General features: G+C 42.4%; 2 protein-coding genes and 1 long non-coding RNA gene across 4 annotated transcripts in view; 2 read left to right on the top strand and 1 right to left on the bottom strand.

Annotated features, from left to right (window-relative positions):
- Window positions 1-697, top strand: part of GSN (gelsolin) — a 62,832-nt gene extending 62,135 nt beyond the window's left edge. For both annotated transcript variants that reach the window (XM_083721736.1, XM_083721735.1), the window contains exon 17: window positions 286-697. In XM_083721736.1, coding sequence (XP_083577862.1) covers window positions 286-455 — 170 coding nt within the window. In that variant the 3' untranslated portion in view covers window positions 456-697. The remainder of the gene's footprint in view (window positions 1-285) is intronic.
- A 1,765-nt stretch (window positions 698-2,462) lies between these two features.
- Window positions 2,463-13,328, bottom strand: LOC310836509 (stomatin-like). Its single transcript, XM_083721897.1, has 7 exons — window positions 13,071-13,328; window positions 11,034-11,146; window positions 9,106-9,178; window positions 8,201-8,283; window positions 6,276-6,479; window positions 4,664-4,744; window positions 2,463-2,850 (listed from the first exon to the last, which is right to left on the bottom strand). The coding sequence occupies exons 1-7, from the start codon at window positions 13,126-13,128 to the stop codon at window positions 2,668-2,670; spliced, it is 795 nt and encodes a 264-aa protein (XP_083578023.1). The 5' UTR covers window positions 13,129-13,328; the 3' UTR covers window positions 2,463-2,667.
- On the top strand, window positions 4,752-5,620 carry LOC310836573. Its single transcript, XR_014560160.1, has 2 exons — window positions 4,752-5,219; window positions 5,250-5,620. It is a non-coding gene; the product is annotated as an uncharacterized lncRNA (long non-coding RNA).
- Window positions 13,329-16,421: the final 3,093 nt, after the last annotated feature.

Below are 16,421 nucleotides of genomic sequence, written 5' to 3' on the forward strand. Positions count from 1 at the left end.
CTTTGATACCACTTTAAACAGTTATGAGCTTCCCCCAAAGAATTATGGGAGCCCCATCACCATTGGCCATGCTTGCTGGGGCTGATGGGAGTTGTTGTTATGTCATTACCCTCTGTGCCACCCTCAGATATAGAAATGGATTCACAGGGTCCTTCCCCATGTCCTCATATATGCCAATAAAAGCTTATTGATCCCTCTTAAGGGATTGCCCCCTTAGGATCTCAGCAAGAAGCTCATTTTTCTCTTGTGTTCTCTTCTTTTCCTTCTTCACTTGCATCTTTACAGCCAGGAGATATATTGAGACCGACCCTGCCAATCGTGACAGAAGAACTCCCATCACACTCATCAGACAAGGCTTCGAACCACCCACCTTCACTGGCTGGTTCCTTGGCTGGGAAGATGATTACTGGAGCACTGATCCTCTGGATAGGGCCATGGCTGAACTGGCTGTGTAAAAGGAACAGCTTTTCTTTTTTTTAAATACATATATAAAAGTTTGGTGCCTTCACTGCCTCTTAAGAGCTACTCCTTTCCTCTACCACCAGCTGCAGAATTATGTCACTCTTTTTTTAATAATAATAATAATAATAAATAGCCTAAGTAGCTGTGCGGTACCAGAATCTCATGAACTGTACTGTACTGGCTTTTCTGCTGCTTTGAAAATGGTCTTTAATAAAGCTTATGTGGAAACTCAGAAGGTTTGTTGGTTTCAGATAAAACGTATTGAGAGACGTTGGGGTCTATGTCTTCCAGGAATGATCCTAAGAACATATGTAGAGTCTGGCTGGATCGAGCCAGAAGTCCTGTTCTCACTGTGGTCAACCAGATTCCCCCTGGGGGAATCTGTGTAGGTGGTCATCACTACTGCTTGTGGTAGAGTGTTATAAGCCTCTTGCCAAAGTCCTCACCAACACAGCCAGGGTCGCAGGTGCTGCACAGTCCAGACAGACAGTCTTGGTCTAAATGTTATCCAGAAACAACATCAGGAAGCAGTCCAAGGTCAATATCACATGGGGTTCTTCTAGCAACCACATGGGCCACATTCACACTGTGTATTTTAAGCACTACGATACCACTTTAAATAGTTATGGCTTCCCTCAAATAATTGTGGGAGCTGTAGCTTCTCAAGAGTGCTGAGAGTTATTAGGAGACCCAGTATTCCCCTCACAGAGCTTCAACTTCCAAAGTTCCCTGTGAAGAGGGATTGATTGCTAAACCACTCTGAATTATAGCTGTCTGAGGGTGAATAGGGGTCTTCTAGCAACTATCAGCACCCTCATCAAACTTGCACCAACTGGGAGGGGTAGCCAATGTTGCTAAAGTCAGAATCAGAATTCAATATAACCTTAACAGATTGAGGAGGTTCTACACATAGGCATGAAGAACCAGATGCACAAATATAAAATAGGGGACATCTGCTTTCCAGTAGTACATATGAAAAGGGGTCTTAGTAGACCACAAACTTAACATGGGTCAACAGTATGATGCAGCAGAAAAAAAAAGCTATTCTAGGCTGCATCAAGAGAATTATGGTGTCCAGATCAAGGAATGTAATAGTCCTTCTCTATTCTGCCATCGTCAGACCACACTGAGAGTACCATGTCCAGTTCTGGGCACCAACATTTAAGAAGGATGTTGACAAGTTGTAACATGTGCAAGTTGTCAGGTTGTAACGTGATCTAACTCTAGTTAGATCAGCAGGGCACCAGTTCCAAAGTGTGAGCAGCTAGTGTCTGTAGAGTAGAGCTACATCAGTGACATTGGAAGAAGCAATGAAGTCATTACTTGGTATTCTCAAACAAATTACGGAAGAAAAATGAATGCAACCAATATTTTGCTTGAAACATGAGAAGAAGTTCCACATGTCCACAACTGAAGAACTTGAAGATGTCATCAGAGATATTTGATGAGGGAGAAAACCTCTCCAAATGCCTCATTCCCTGAACACCGAAAACTGATACTTTAGTATTGTTGTTTTTCCAGTGCTCATAACTTTATTTCAGTGGCATGTATGTCTACGCTTGAACCAAGCCAAATCATTATGAATGCTCAGTAAACATCAGGTTCAGTGGTAAAGCAACAGCTTGGCATGCAGAAGGTGCTGGGTTCAGCAGTAAATGGTCTGATACTGTAAAAAGCAGCTTCCCACATTCCTTTGCTCCTATTTAATTCATCCTATTCTTCAGAACCACAGAATCATTATGTTGAGGGGGAGGACATAACTTGGTGGCAGAGCACATGATTTGTATGCTAAAGGTCTCAGATTCAATTCCCAGCATCTCCAAGTAGGGCTAGGAGAAAGCCCTCTCTGAAACCCTTGGGAGTCTTTGCCAGTCAGTGCAGACTGTATAGAGCTACATGGATCGATGGTCTCACTCAGCATAAGGCTGTTTCCTATGTTCCTAAGTATCACTATGTTGGAGATGAGAGAAAGGGTGTAAGGATGGCAGATTGAGAATATATTGTCCATCATATTTCTACTTTTATTCATATTTTGGGATGAGGGGCAATGAAACAACAAAATGTAAAACTTTAAAAATAGGCAAATAAATAAAATCACTTCATGCACTTAAAAGGAATCTAGCCTCCTGTGAAAGAGCATCTCCCTGTGCATCAGTGTCCTGAGTTAGCACTTCATTCCCACAATGCCTTGCAGCTTATCTACTGTTAGTGGAATATGACAGTCTGTTGATTGATGACAGTCTGTTGATTGGTAACACTGGCATCCTCACAGGTCCTGGTCTCCGTCTTCAAGCAGTGAAACTTGAGAGACTTGGGAGATTCAATCATGACAACAGAAGATTCCTTCACAGTCTTGGGGCTGGTCCTTTCACTCTCTCCCACAGTGACCTGAAAGAGATAAAATCACAAGGCCAACAAGCCATTTGAGACCCTATGCTACTAGGATAGGGGAGGAATTTGATTCAGGAAACAACTTAATTTGCGCTTTCCAAAGCAATAAAAGTATCAAATGGCACTCATCTCTTGACATTCACATTTCTCTGAATTTCGCAATGCAGTTATCCAGCCAAGTTGTGTGCCTAAAATGCATACATTTGGTGAAGACAACATACAAAATTGCATTCTATTAGGGGAAACTGTTTTTCAAATAATGTGCTTCTCAGGCAAAATTACTTACAAAAATGTATATAATACTGTAAACCTGCACTCCATAGCTGATGAATTTCCACGAGGGTTTGTTTTTGTTTTTTTAATGCAAACTGATGTGAACATGAGTGGCTGGGAAACCCAGCCAGATGGGTGGGGTATAAATAATAATAATAATAATAATAATAATAATAATAATAATAATAATTATTATTATTATTATTATTATTATTATTATTATTATTATTATTATTTTACTACTACTACTACTATCTTCTACTACTACTACTACTACTACTACTATTATCTTCTGGTCCTTCTCTGGATTTTTTTCACCCCAGAACAAGCAACACATGATTTCAAGGGGGTTGACTACAAACACACTGGTGGCAGGAAATAAGGAAAGAAAAAGAAAAGACTGAGCACTGTCATCCTTACACTGGCAAAACACCAGATAGTGCAGATTGAGTGATGAGCTGTTGACCAGGGGATTCCCAATAACATTTCTGGTTTTGACCAATAAAAGCAAGAGTTAAAGAGCTGATCAGGAAACTATTTTGAGCTGCAACATTGGGTGGGGGTGGGGAGATCCACACTGTCAGTATTTTGAAGCTGGGATTCAAGTTCCTATCTGGTGTGGAGCTTCATGGAAAGCATTGTTGTGTAATGCAATAAATCCACTTTGCCATCCAACAGTGGAGGTAGAACATAACTGTCCTGGCAAGTAGCCATTTAAGTACCTGACTTGGTACAGCTAAGGAAGTATTTAAGAGAAACGTGGCCTGCACAGAGGCTACAGTTCCCAGATGAACAGCCCCCATGCCATTGAATCTTTGGCTGTATACAAACTAAGCCATTTTCTCCACAAAAATGTTGTTTCTCTCAATCCAGAAACATTCCTGCTCAACATGCTGCTGCTCTCAACCTAGATTGATTCTATGGGAGGGCTGCCATATTTCAAAAAGAGAAAATCCAGACGCAGAAGTTGTTGAGCTTGCCAAGCCAGTTCCTTTGACCAGGTAATGGCTTTGGCTGGCTAGTTAAGTACCACAATTTAGCATATCCAAATAAGTTGCTCTGTGCTATAGAACAAATAGGTGGGCCTTTCCCACACCCTCCTCTCACGTAGCTGGTAGTTAGAAAAACAAAGGCCACAGTTGGTGGAGTGTGAGAGAGCTAGAAGGCGAAGGACACATAAGCATCTCTTGTTCTGTGCCAAGATCTGTTGCAGTATTAATGCTGTGAACCCCTTCATCCTATGCTCAGGTTGCATATATGTGTAAATAAAACTATATATCCTTAAGATACCACAGTCTCCTCTAAACCTTCATTCCAAGGAAACTGGGCCCTAGTAAATGTGTGTGGACTATGCGGAAAAAGCAAGTACTCCATGTTGTGTGTACCCAGCCTTAGTTTTCTTTTGCGGCTGCACCACTTTCCAAGTGACAGTCCCACCATCTTAACAGGCTATTATTAACATGCTATTATTCCATCTATTTGTTGCTTTCCACAAAACAGCTTCAAAGTGACACACAGTAGATACAGAGGCTCCTACCTTTACTTTTGCTTTCACGTCATTGATCTCCACACGCTCCACCTTTATGCCCCAGTCACCTGTGGTGTTGTTCAGTGTGGTCTGTTAAAAAAAATGTGAGGGAAATATAGTAGTCAGCCATCAGCCATTATACATACTGTATAGCAATTACGTGAGCCATGAAACTCAACAGAACAAATGAGCAGGACTTATGTCACACACTAGATATTTTGGTTTTTCTGCAATTAAAGTGGATTAAGGCACCCTGGCACAACAGATCCATTTTAAGAACTGTAATATTGCAGTTAGGAAAGTGGCGTCTAAATGCACTAAAATGTATGAGATAAATGACTGACTAATGGGAAGACATAACCACCATGCATGTAAATCAGGATGAAAGCTCATGGTCGTATAACCTCGCAGCTGAAACAAACAAACAAACAAGCCCTAGAGCAAATTGCTCAGTAAAGATCAGACATAGTCTAACCATGGTATAAGCTTTGTTCAAGTGTTACTTGAAAAAAAATGACATTCAAATCAAGAGTTCTTAAAGGCCAAAGTGTGTGTGTGTGTGTGTGTGTGTGTGTGTGTGTGTGTGTATGGTAAGATTTTGTAATGTATATTAATGTGCAGGGACAGGGACAGTCCCTTTTAGTGGATTTGGATGATCTGAGTTCTATCTGTGTTCATACCTCCTTTATAGAGTTCTTAATTCTGTTACCCCCACACCCTGAAATGGAAAAATGGGCAAATTTTAGAAATCTGTTCAGATATTTATTTGATGTAGTTACCTGAGTAAATCCCTTAATGAAGGTATTTATCATATGCCTGTCCAGAAAGTTAACATTACTTCAAAATTTATTTGCTGTAACTAGATTTTGTTTTCCTTTCTATGTAGCTTATACTAAAATGTATCTCGTTTTCCTGCATGTTAATAAAATAACATTTAAAATAAAATATTATTTTAAAACACAAAGAGACTTACTTCTGAATAGACATGTATACAATTGCACTGTAAGCTTATTACACTGTATAGTGGGTTCTTAACAAGTACCTGGACAGCAGCCTCTGCACAGCAAGAAACATGCTTTAAGTCTGTTTGCAAAGTTTTCAGATTTTGCATTTGCTGTTTGATTATGGGAATCTTTAACATCCCCCTCCACTTATTTTGTAGGAGTATTTGTGGGAAATAACCTCTAGGAAACACCTGATTGTAGACGAATGCACTACAAGAAAAACGAATCCTGCTTGCTAGCAAAGGGCAAACTACAAGGACTTCTAAAAAATAAGTCAGAAGTAGGAAAAATGCGCTAAAGGGGAGAGGAAAACCGGAGCTCTTTAGGACCCCAGGGATTTCTGTTGCCTGGTGACCACACAACTCACCTAACAATCAGAGCTCTGACTTCAATTACTGGCTAGAAACACTGATAGGCAGGAGCAGCCAGCCTAGTTCAGTTCACAGCAATCCTTAGAAGGGGGCCCACACATTTTGCTTCCTAACTTTCTTTCTAGAAGGCTAGAGACTTTTTTAAAATGAAAAGCTCAGAGTCTGAGGCACCTGCCTTGCGGGGGGTGGGGTGCTCCAATGAAGGCCTTGGCGGGCACCAGGTTGGGAACCGCAGCTTAGCCATACCTGTATAGTATGTGCAATTTGTTCCCGGTTGGAGATGATTTCAGATAAGTTCTTAGTCCCCAAAACATTCTTGAAAGTGGTTTCAGCCAAGAGCTGAGTGGCCACGACTGCTTCAGTGGCATTTGTGACAGCAAGGATGGGATTCTGCACTCGGAAATAAATCACACCATCCGCATCCACAGTCATTGGATCTTTGGTAAAAATCTAAGGGAGAAGCAGCAGTGAGGTAAGGAAAAATAGAAAAACTCCAACATATAAGAATGATAAAGAGATGTAAAGTGTTTTGTTTTTTTTTTATTGAAAATATTTTGGGTAAGCAAGATATAGTGAAAAAGGAAATAAAAATGCATTAAAAATACAAAATCCCCCACTACAATCATACTTGTCTAATACAAAGGTATATAAATGAAATTATTATTCCAATACATATAGATTTATTTATAACCTATTATATTTTTTATAAATGCTTTCCAAATATATTTATTCATAAATCCATTCACATGTTGCAAGAGTTGCTATGTTTTGTATCCATTGATTAAAGGGAGCCATAAATTCATCTTTCCAGTGGATCAATATCAGTCTTTTAGTCACAGCGAGCGCACGGAGAATCCCTTTACAATCACTAATTGTCAAATTCCATGGATACAATTAATAAAATACCATGAAGAAAATAATATTCTATTCTAATAATGCTAGCTTCCCCCTCTAATAAGTAATAATGATATAATCTAGTACTCTCTCCCCAAAACAATAATTATTATTAATTAAACTTATTAGTCACTTTTTAAACAAATGTAACTCAAAGCAACTCACAGCAACATACACACTAAGACCAGCATAAAACAGAGCAAAGAAAAATCTAAAAGACAACCACATTTTTTAAAGGCAGCATTAAAACATCCCACTCACTCAAAGAGGCCACAAAGAATTAGAAGCCAATGGCTTGGTGGACAAGAAATGCTTTTCTCCAGCACCTAAAAATATGTAATGATGGTATGTTCCTGAAGAAGGACCTCAGATGACAACTGCAGGGCCCAGGTTGCAGGACCTGAACACAAAAGCAGCTTTCGTCACTTGTGATTTGCAGGAACTAGTTTGCAAAGAAATATACTGCCTCTGATAGCCTTATCCTCCATGACTATGTCTAATTGTCTTTTAAAGCCATCCAAGTTGATGGCTGTTACTTCCTCTTGGGGGAGTGAATTCCATAGTCTCACTATGCACTGTGTGAAGAAGTCTATCCTGACTCTTTCAACATTCAACCTCACCGGACGTCCCCAAGTTCTAGCATCATGAGAAAGGGAGAAAATATTGGTTGGGGCTGTCCAGTAGGAGTTGTACTGTACTTTTCTGTGTACAAGACTATGTTTTTTTACTGAAAAATTATGTTTAAAATAGGGGGTCATCTTATACATGGGTAGCATAAGGGTGACGTTGAAAATTGGTTGATGCCACGAGCCAGAGATGGTATTCAGCGTGTTAGTGGTCTCTGCGGCAAGGGGTGGTGTTGACTGGGTGTTGCTGCGGCAATTGGGTGGGCAATAGGCTGCTTCTGCCAGTGGGGGGACAGACATTAGGAGGCTGTTAGGGCACGCGTGAGTGTTAGTGTTGGCCAGCTCAACAACTCTGTGCAATCCTCCACACAAAAAAAAGCTCACCAACTCTGGACAATCTCCCCACATTTGTTGTCCCCAAAAATAGGAGGCGTCTTATACATGGGGGCGTGTTATACATGGAAAAGTACGGTATATCCAGCAGATCGAACTAGTTCACATGAAGATCCTCTTTAACCCTCACTATCAAATAGTTCAATGTATCCCCTTTCTCCTAGGACTTTTGTCCAGTTAAAGCAGGGGTGAGGAAACTGTGGACTCCAGCTCCCATCAGGAGAAGAAGGGAATAAGCCTGGGAAGCGGACTACTTACTTCCTGGAATGGTATAGTAAATGACTTTGTCCTCATGTCCACTCTGATAAGGGTGTCTGTGCAAGGCAAAAGGAAATGGATGCCTGCAGGAACAGAAATGGCAACCGTTCAACTCACAAGAGGTCGTATCACAGCAGTAAGGAAACCCTTTTCAGCCTGAGGGCCATGTTACCTTGTAGGCAACTTTCAGGGGGCTGCATGCCAGCAGAGGCTGGGGCTGCCACCCTCTGGAGAGGCTATAAACAAGATGGCAGGCAGACTGAAGTTGGTGGGGCACAGCCCCACTTGCTCAAATAGACCAGCCTCCGCTGCCTTCATTTGATTTTCATTTAAAAACTGGGGCACTCCCAGGTCACTTGTTTATCGAGCATTCCTTCTCCTTTGTTCCACCAGGAGTTTAAACAACATTGACTCTTTAGTTCCATGGCTCTGGTGCCACCTACTGTTGATCTCTCTATCTTCCATCCTACTCTTCCTAATGGGCACCAATCACCACTGGGTGCAGGTTCGAGTTGGTAGCCCTGTTGATTAAGGCCAAATGAGTGACTCTTGTCCAAGAAGTACCATCCCAAAGCTCCTTTGGCAGATTCATGGCCACATCCACACCATACACTTAGGGACACTCTCTTGCCACTGTAAGGATCATGTCTCCACTCACCCACCAATAATCCGGGGAACTGTATTTTGTTAAGGATGCTGAAAGCTGCTAGGAGATTTGTAACATACTACAGTTCCCAAGATTCTCTGGGGGGAGCCATGATTCTTAAAGCAGCAATTTGAATATATGACCTAACCACAGTCAGGGGGAAGAATGAACAATTACAACAAGCCTTCAGGGCATTCCCATGAAACTGATCAGCATTAACGTTCTGCCACATGTTGGAACTATAATATGAAACCCTCACCTGGCCCTTTTGCACCTCCTTTTTGTATGCGCCCCAGTCTTACAACGATAGCTTGCTCGTATTCATAGACAACCTGTTATAGGAAAGGGGTGGGGAGTCACAGGTTGATTTCCATCTTGTACATTTCAGTCTATTTTTGTGGGGCTTTTGCACCTTTTACGAAGTGGGGAGGAGGAGAACCATGTGCACCATGTAGAGGTCCTTGGAAGATAAAGGCGGTATATAAATGAAATAAATAAATAAATGAATAGGAGAAAGTTGCAGCAATCCTCCAGATGTCCTTTTGTATTGTGAATTCAGTGAGGCTGTCCTTGAGGTTGGTCCAGAAGCTGCAGTTGGTGCAAAACACAGTGGCTCAACTGCTCACTGAGACAGGATATTAGCAACACATTATCCCACTGTTGAAAGGATTACACTGGCTACCAATTAGCTAGTGGACTGTGTTCAGGATGCTGGTTTTGCTGTATAAAGCCCTATATAAGCTTGACGCCAGGATACATGAAATATTGCCCCACTCCTTATATATTCAGTTGGTGACTGAGCTATGCAGGTGAGGGCCTCTTGGAGATGCTACTTCATCAGAAGGTCCATCCTGCACAATATTGCAAATGGGCCTTTAATGTTGTAGCACCTGCCGTTTGGAATGCCCTCCCCTTGAATATTTGACAGGTGCTGTCTCTGTCTTTTTGGCGCCTACAGAAGTCCTTCTTTCAAAAAGCCTTTTAATTTGAGATCTTTCCTAATTTGCTATCTAGAAGCATATAAAAAATGCTGTGAAAATGCTTTTTTAAAAATGTTTTGAAAAATATATTGAATTTGCCATAGCTCACCATCGCTGTCTAGTATCACAAATATATAACGCACTTTACAACACACTTAAAACATTTTATTTGCAGCTGTAATAGCCGAGTCCCTGATACATTAGAATTGCCTTTAGTTTTCAAGATGTTTGCTTTATCACTTATTGTTTGCTCCCCCCCCCCCCATGCTCCTCTGGAAGGAAGAGTGACACATAAATTTCATGAATAAATAAATAAAGATTTGTGCTCATTGTGAGATGCTCAGGGTGGCTAGATGCAACCCTGCTTTTAATATTGTGGAAACACTATTTGTGTGGGCTGGTGGAACACTGCTTCATGGTACTAATCAGTACCATGTTTTGTTAACTTCATGCTGAAAACTAGGGTTCAAATCCTAATTTGACCATGAAGCTCAGTGGGTGATCCTAAACCAGTCACTGACTCTCAGCCTAACCTACCTCACAGGGTTCTGGTGGGGATTAAATGAGGATGGGAGAACCATGTATGCTACCTTGAGCTCCTTGGAGGTGGGAAAAGATGCGGTATCAGTGCAATAAATACATATAAATAAATAACCCCACTTTTGCTGAACTACAGCCCCTTAATAATGCAGTTGAACTGGGGAGGCATCGCAAACAACTTTTCATTTATTACTTTGTTTTTACCCTATCCTTCTCCTTGACGGGACTCAATGTGTCTTATAGATTAAAACAGGTAACTAAAATAACCAAGAATAAATCCATCACTAACACTCTGCCCTGCCACCTCTGCTGCCAGAATCAGCACTAATTTCTGGCAATATCTCATGACACATGAGAGATCTCCACCAGCAGCAGAGGCAGAGCAGCGAAAGTGTCAGTTAAGGTGGATGGCCAAGCCAGGGGGCGGCAGGCAGTGCACACAATGGGGTGAAATGGGATGTGCAGCCCTTGTGTCAAGGGCAAGTTGCAGAATACAACTATGATAAAACACCAGATGGGCACATATATTTTCACTGTATGAGCTTCAATCTGAAGGCTCAGAAAAAAGAAGAAAATCCGAGTGCTCAGCTGTATGTGAGCATTCAATTTAAGTAAGGAATGCATCTATTCTCCTTTTGGGGAATGTTATTAGCAGGAACATTTTTACCTCTATACACAGCCAGATGGATATGGGAAAAGTCAAGAGCGCGAAGATGAATGAAAGGATAACTAGGAGCCACTCGATTGGCTGGAGGTCTTGGTCAGGCTTCTCTGGAGGGGCTGAAAAGGACATGTACATTTGGAAGTAAATATAATTCAATTATTTTTCTCTTTCATTCTCTCCCTCTCTCTTCCATATGCGGCAGGGAGGGAAATTCTGTGATCCCCATAAATTAATTGCACCTGTGTGTTTTATATACATTTACTTAATGCAATATATGTTTATGAGGCTGCATGCTTATTGTGCATTTGTGCTATCACAACCAAATTCTGCACGATGGCTCATGGAGCAGGTTTTTGTCTATGTTTGGACACCATTGGGTGCCACTTTGAATCAAGACGGCGGGCTGAGCCTTTCAAAGCCGCGCTGGTTTTAACCCTTGATTAAAAAACTGTGCTGATTTCAAAAGTTCTCTGGAAAGATTGATGGCTAAGCCACTTGGACAATTTCACTCTGGAAGGGGGAAAGGGTCCTCCTGAAAAGTCTCAGCACCCTAAAAAAACTTCACTTCCAAGGATTTGGGGAAGGAGGCCCACTATTTAAAGTGGTATGGTACTGTTTTAAATGTACAGTGGTACCTCGGGTTAAGTACTTAATTTGTTTCGGAGGTCCGTTCTTAACCTGAAACTGTTCTTAACCTGAAGCACCACTTTAGCCAATGGGGCCTTCTGCTGCCACCACGCCGCCAGAGCACAATTTCTGTTCTCATCCTGAAGCAAAGTTCTTAACCTGAGGCACTATTTCTGGGTTGGCGGAGTCTGTAACCTGAAGCGTATGTAACCCGAGGTACCACTGCATAGTGAAACCAACACCCAGCAAATCTACCACTCAAATTAATTTATTGCCGCTGAACTTTTGCTGTACTCAGAGCACACCATCAACCCATCCTTCATCCAGTCAGCTAGTTGCTCAAAATATTACCAGGAAATCCAATATCTGCCAGCACTTTGGAGTGGGATTTCACTTCCTCAAAGCAGCTGCTAACCCTAGCCTATAAACTCCACTCTTATATGCCAGGAGTGGCCAGCTCCCAAGAGGCTGCGATCCACTTTCCTTACAGCATTCAAATAAAGCCCAGGCACGTCCAAAGTCCGTTTCGGGGGCCTAATCTGTCCCGCTGATTGGTTTAATCCAGCCCCTGTGGCAGTTTATTTCGTGAGGTAAACCCCCCCCCCAAAAAAACACCTCAACAACTTCAATCCTAAAAGAAGCTCAACAACTCCAATTCTTTAAAAAGGTCAGCACGGCCCCCACAGCCCTTCACTTCATCAAATCTGGCTCTCTCAAATTTGGACACCACTGTAAGCAGTCTCAAACTATTCTGAAAAGAATTCTTCCATAGTCTCTTCTTCAGGCTGTTGCCATTCCCTGAGGACAGCAAAATAAATTCCCTTCCTGAGGGCTGTAGTAGCTCAGTGATTAGGGGGACACTTTGCACATCTTCAGAAACCCTTATTCTTCCCTCTGTTTCACCCTGGATGGAGTCAGAGCAGGTGCACTCTTAAACTTGTCTTTAAATTATCATTGAGTATCCCACAGACAAAAATAAATAAGACAGAGCTGCCTTCAGGATATGATTACGTGCTCCTGAGACCAGGAAACTATGTGCATGCTTAAAGGGTAACCTGGTTTTACAGTATAGTTAACACGCGGAACCGCAAGGAACAGGAAGAACAAGTGAGGACGTGGGTTCCTCTCGCTTGGGGAAGGCAGAAAACCTCAAGGAGAAGCCCACTTTCGCAACAAAGTTCCTTTCTCCTTAACGGCGAGGCCCCTTTTGGTCGCGATGAAGCACGGCAAGGCTCAGAGGCACGCTAGGCTTTATTAGCGTGCGTTGAGGGAGAGCGGGAGGTTCTAACCCTGCCTGGGTTTTTAAGCAGAGAAGCTTTTCACGGAAGAGAAAGCAGACTGCTCGCCCCCTTCCCCAGATCTTTACACACGGAAGCCCGCCTGCTCCAAACTGCAAATCCTTCACTCGCTCACGTGGAGGAGCATCGACGACTTCCGTCTTTTCGGAGACATCCTTCTCTCCCTCTGTCATGAGAGCTACCGACTTGACCAGCTCCGCACGCACTAACCGAACCAACACGATTCCTGCACAGCCCGGCTCGATTCGAGGACGGGGCGCCAGCGGTTGCTCCAGCAACGCTCGATCCGTCTGTTACTCGCCCAGGTCCTAGTGAGCAGGCTCCGAGGCCTCGGCTGCTTCATTCTGCCCGTGCGTGGATTTCTTTAAGCAAAGCAGTCTGATATACAGTGGTACCTCGGGTTACATACGCTTCTGGTCCCAGACGCTTCAGGTTACAGACTCTGCTAACCCAGAAATAGTGCTTCAGGTTAAGAACTTTGCTTCAGGATGAGAACAGAAATCGTGCAGCGGCGCGACAGCAGCGGGAGGCCCCATTAGCTAAAGTGCTGCTTCAGTTTAAGAACAGTTTCAGGTTAAGAACGGACCTCTGGAACGAATTAAGTACTTAACCCGAGGTACCACTGTATATCTATTTACCAGGACCGTGGCCCTTGATATCATTAGGTCCACCAGGCCTCAGAAGGGTGCTGTACAGACTGACCTTTAAAGGGCACAGTTTTATACAGATTACTTAGCCTTGCAATTTAAAATAAATTTAGTAGTTTCAAGTTTTGTGCTTTTCGTTTTTTTCTATCATACATAATTTTTCTTTTCGTTAACTGAAGTTAGAAAGTTGGTGGTGTGTGCAACTGTGCCTTTCCCTAGAGCGCAAAACAGCCCTGCAACCACAGGCTGTATGCCTGAGACTTTTCTAATCCCTAGATCCAGCAAATGTTGAAATCTAAGCAAGGTTTCAAATACCTGGAATAGTTATTCTAGCTTCCTGGTGAGGTAATGGCCTAATTATGTGCCCTTAAGGTAACAGAATTAAGGACGCGGGTGGCGCTGTGGTCTAAACCGCAGAGCCTAGGGCTTGCCAATTGGAAGGTCAGCAGTTCAAACTCCTGTGACGGGGTGAGCTCTCGTCGCTTGGTCCCTGCTCCTGTCAACCTAGCAGTTCGAAAGCACGTCATAGTGCAAGTAGATAAATAGGTACCGCTCTGGTGGGAAGGTAAAATGGCGTTTCCGTGCGCTGCTCTGGTTCGCCAGAAGTGGCTTAGTCATGCTGGTCACATGACCCGGAAGCTGTACGCCCGCTCCCTCGGCCAATAAAGCGAGATGAGCGCCGCAACCCCAGAGTTGTCCGTGACGACCTAATGGTCAGGGGTCCCTTTACCTTTAAGTGGCTCTGTGCCAGAAAACAAATGGGTGGGCCAACCTCCCTCAACTGGTTAGAAAGACAAAGGCCAGAGTTGACAGTTGAGTCATGGGGGCTGGAAGGTAGAAGCAAGCTGCAGGCTGGGAAGCCAGGTAGTCAGAGCCATGCCTAATTTCTGTAGGAATCCAAGGCTGTGGCTATGGGAGAAGCAAGACTCTCTTGAGGTGTTAATGCTGTGAACCTCTCAATCGTAGGCTCATGTTGTGTATGTGTAAATAAACCATATTGCATAAAGACACCACTGTCTCCGTTATCCCTCATTCCAAAGGAGACCAAACCCTGGGTAAAAGCCCAAAACTCCAGGAATCTCACATTGGTTTGGCATATATTTAATAGACATACATGTACAGCAAACTTAAAAAGCAACCATCTGTGTCTTACCAACCTATCTGGAAGAACATTTGATTTGCTTGATTGTATATCTTGCTTATTACATTTCCCCCATACTTTAATTTTCAATATATGAATGGTAATTTCCAGGATATTCAACCAGTTGTCAGAGAGAAAACATTGAATTCTTTATTATTGCATATTCCTCAGGCATATGTTTGGTTTGGACTAGTTTACATTCATATGAATAATGTTGTTATTCAAGTTATGTTTAATTAATAATGGGGGGAGTTGTTGTTGTTGTTTAGTTGTTTAGTCGTCTCTTCGTGACCCCATGGACCAGAGCACGCCAGGCATTCCTGTCTTCCATTGCCTCCGCAGCTTGGTCAAACTCACGTTGGTAGCTTCGAGAACACTGTCCAATCATCTCGTCCTCTGTTGTCCCCTTCTCCTCGTGCCTGCAATCTTTCCCAATATCAGGGTCTGAAGGTGCCTTGAGTAGTTTTTGGTGATAACTGGGGTGGGGAGAGTCACTTTTTAATAATGCTTCAGTCTGAGTGCTCAGAAAAAAGAAGAAAATATGAGTGCTCAGCTGTGTGTGAGCATTCAATTTAAGTAAGGAATGCATCTATTCTTTTGGGGAATGTTATTTACCAGGAACATTCTTACCTCTATGTACAGCTAGATGGATAAGGGAAAAGTCAAGAGAGTGAAGATGAATGTAAGGATAACTAGGAGCCACTCAAACACCTGGAGGCCTTGGCCAGGCTTCTCTGGAGGGGTTGAAAAGGACACATACATTTGGAAGTAAATATAATTCAATTATTTTTCTCTTTCATTCTCTCTCTTCCATACCCGGCAGGGAGGGAAATTCATAACTGCAGTGATCATGGAGCCCAAGAAAGTAAAGGACAAATGTTGAAAATCCAATGGGGGGCATTTTAACCTCCCAGGATATTGTGTAACTTACTTCAAGGAACACAGGAACTTCAAAGTAAGACTGCAACTATTGCCTTATAACTATTGTAAGAACAATCTTGTGAGCTCGAAACACCCCACCATGCAATTCTAAACTCATTTACTCATCAAATAAGTCCAGATAAGTTTAATTTGACTTACTCATTAGTAAGTGTGTAGGACTGCAACATGTTGGTCTCACATCAAAGTTTCATTAAAGTGTGACCCCAAAATTTTGGATCCCCTCCCAACTAATGCCAATGTTTTTTGTTCATTTTGTACTGCAAACCATGTGTTTTGTGCCACCCCCAACGGAGTACTTGATACTCAACCCAGGGTTATAAATTGACACCCCAAAATCCAATTTTTTATGATCTACTTCAAACTGATGCCAAAGTTTTGTCCTAGTTTTGTGATGTAAAGTAAGTGGTCTTTCCTGTCCTGCCCCCCATCTGCTGCAATCCACAGAAAACCTTAGCAATACAAGCTTTTAAATGTTTGTTTAAAAAAGAATTTATTGTAATCTCGTGAAATAAAAAGATACAAATACATATAACAAGGTGGGGGAAAAGGCACGAGGCTTGAATGGCAATTCCTGCATGGATGAGATTGGAAAAGATGGAGGGGGAGATAGGGGCTCTTGTTGCTTTTTTGCTATTATTTTTGTTAACATTTATGATTACAAAGATTTGGTTGGTTAAGTTCGGTTGATTGCAATGTGTGGCTTGTTTGTATGTTTGGGGGGGGGTAAGCTTGGGTC

The sequence above is a fragment of the Podarcis gaigeae genome (assembly GCF_964106915.1).
Source record: "Podarcis gaigeae genome assembly, chromosome: Z".
NCBI lineage: Eukaryota > Metazoa > Chordata > Lepidosauria > Squamata > Lacertidae > Podarcis > Podarcis gaigeae.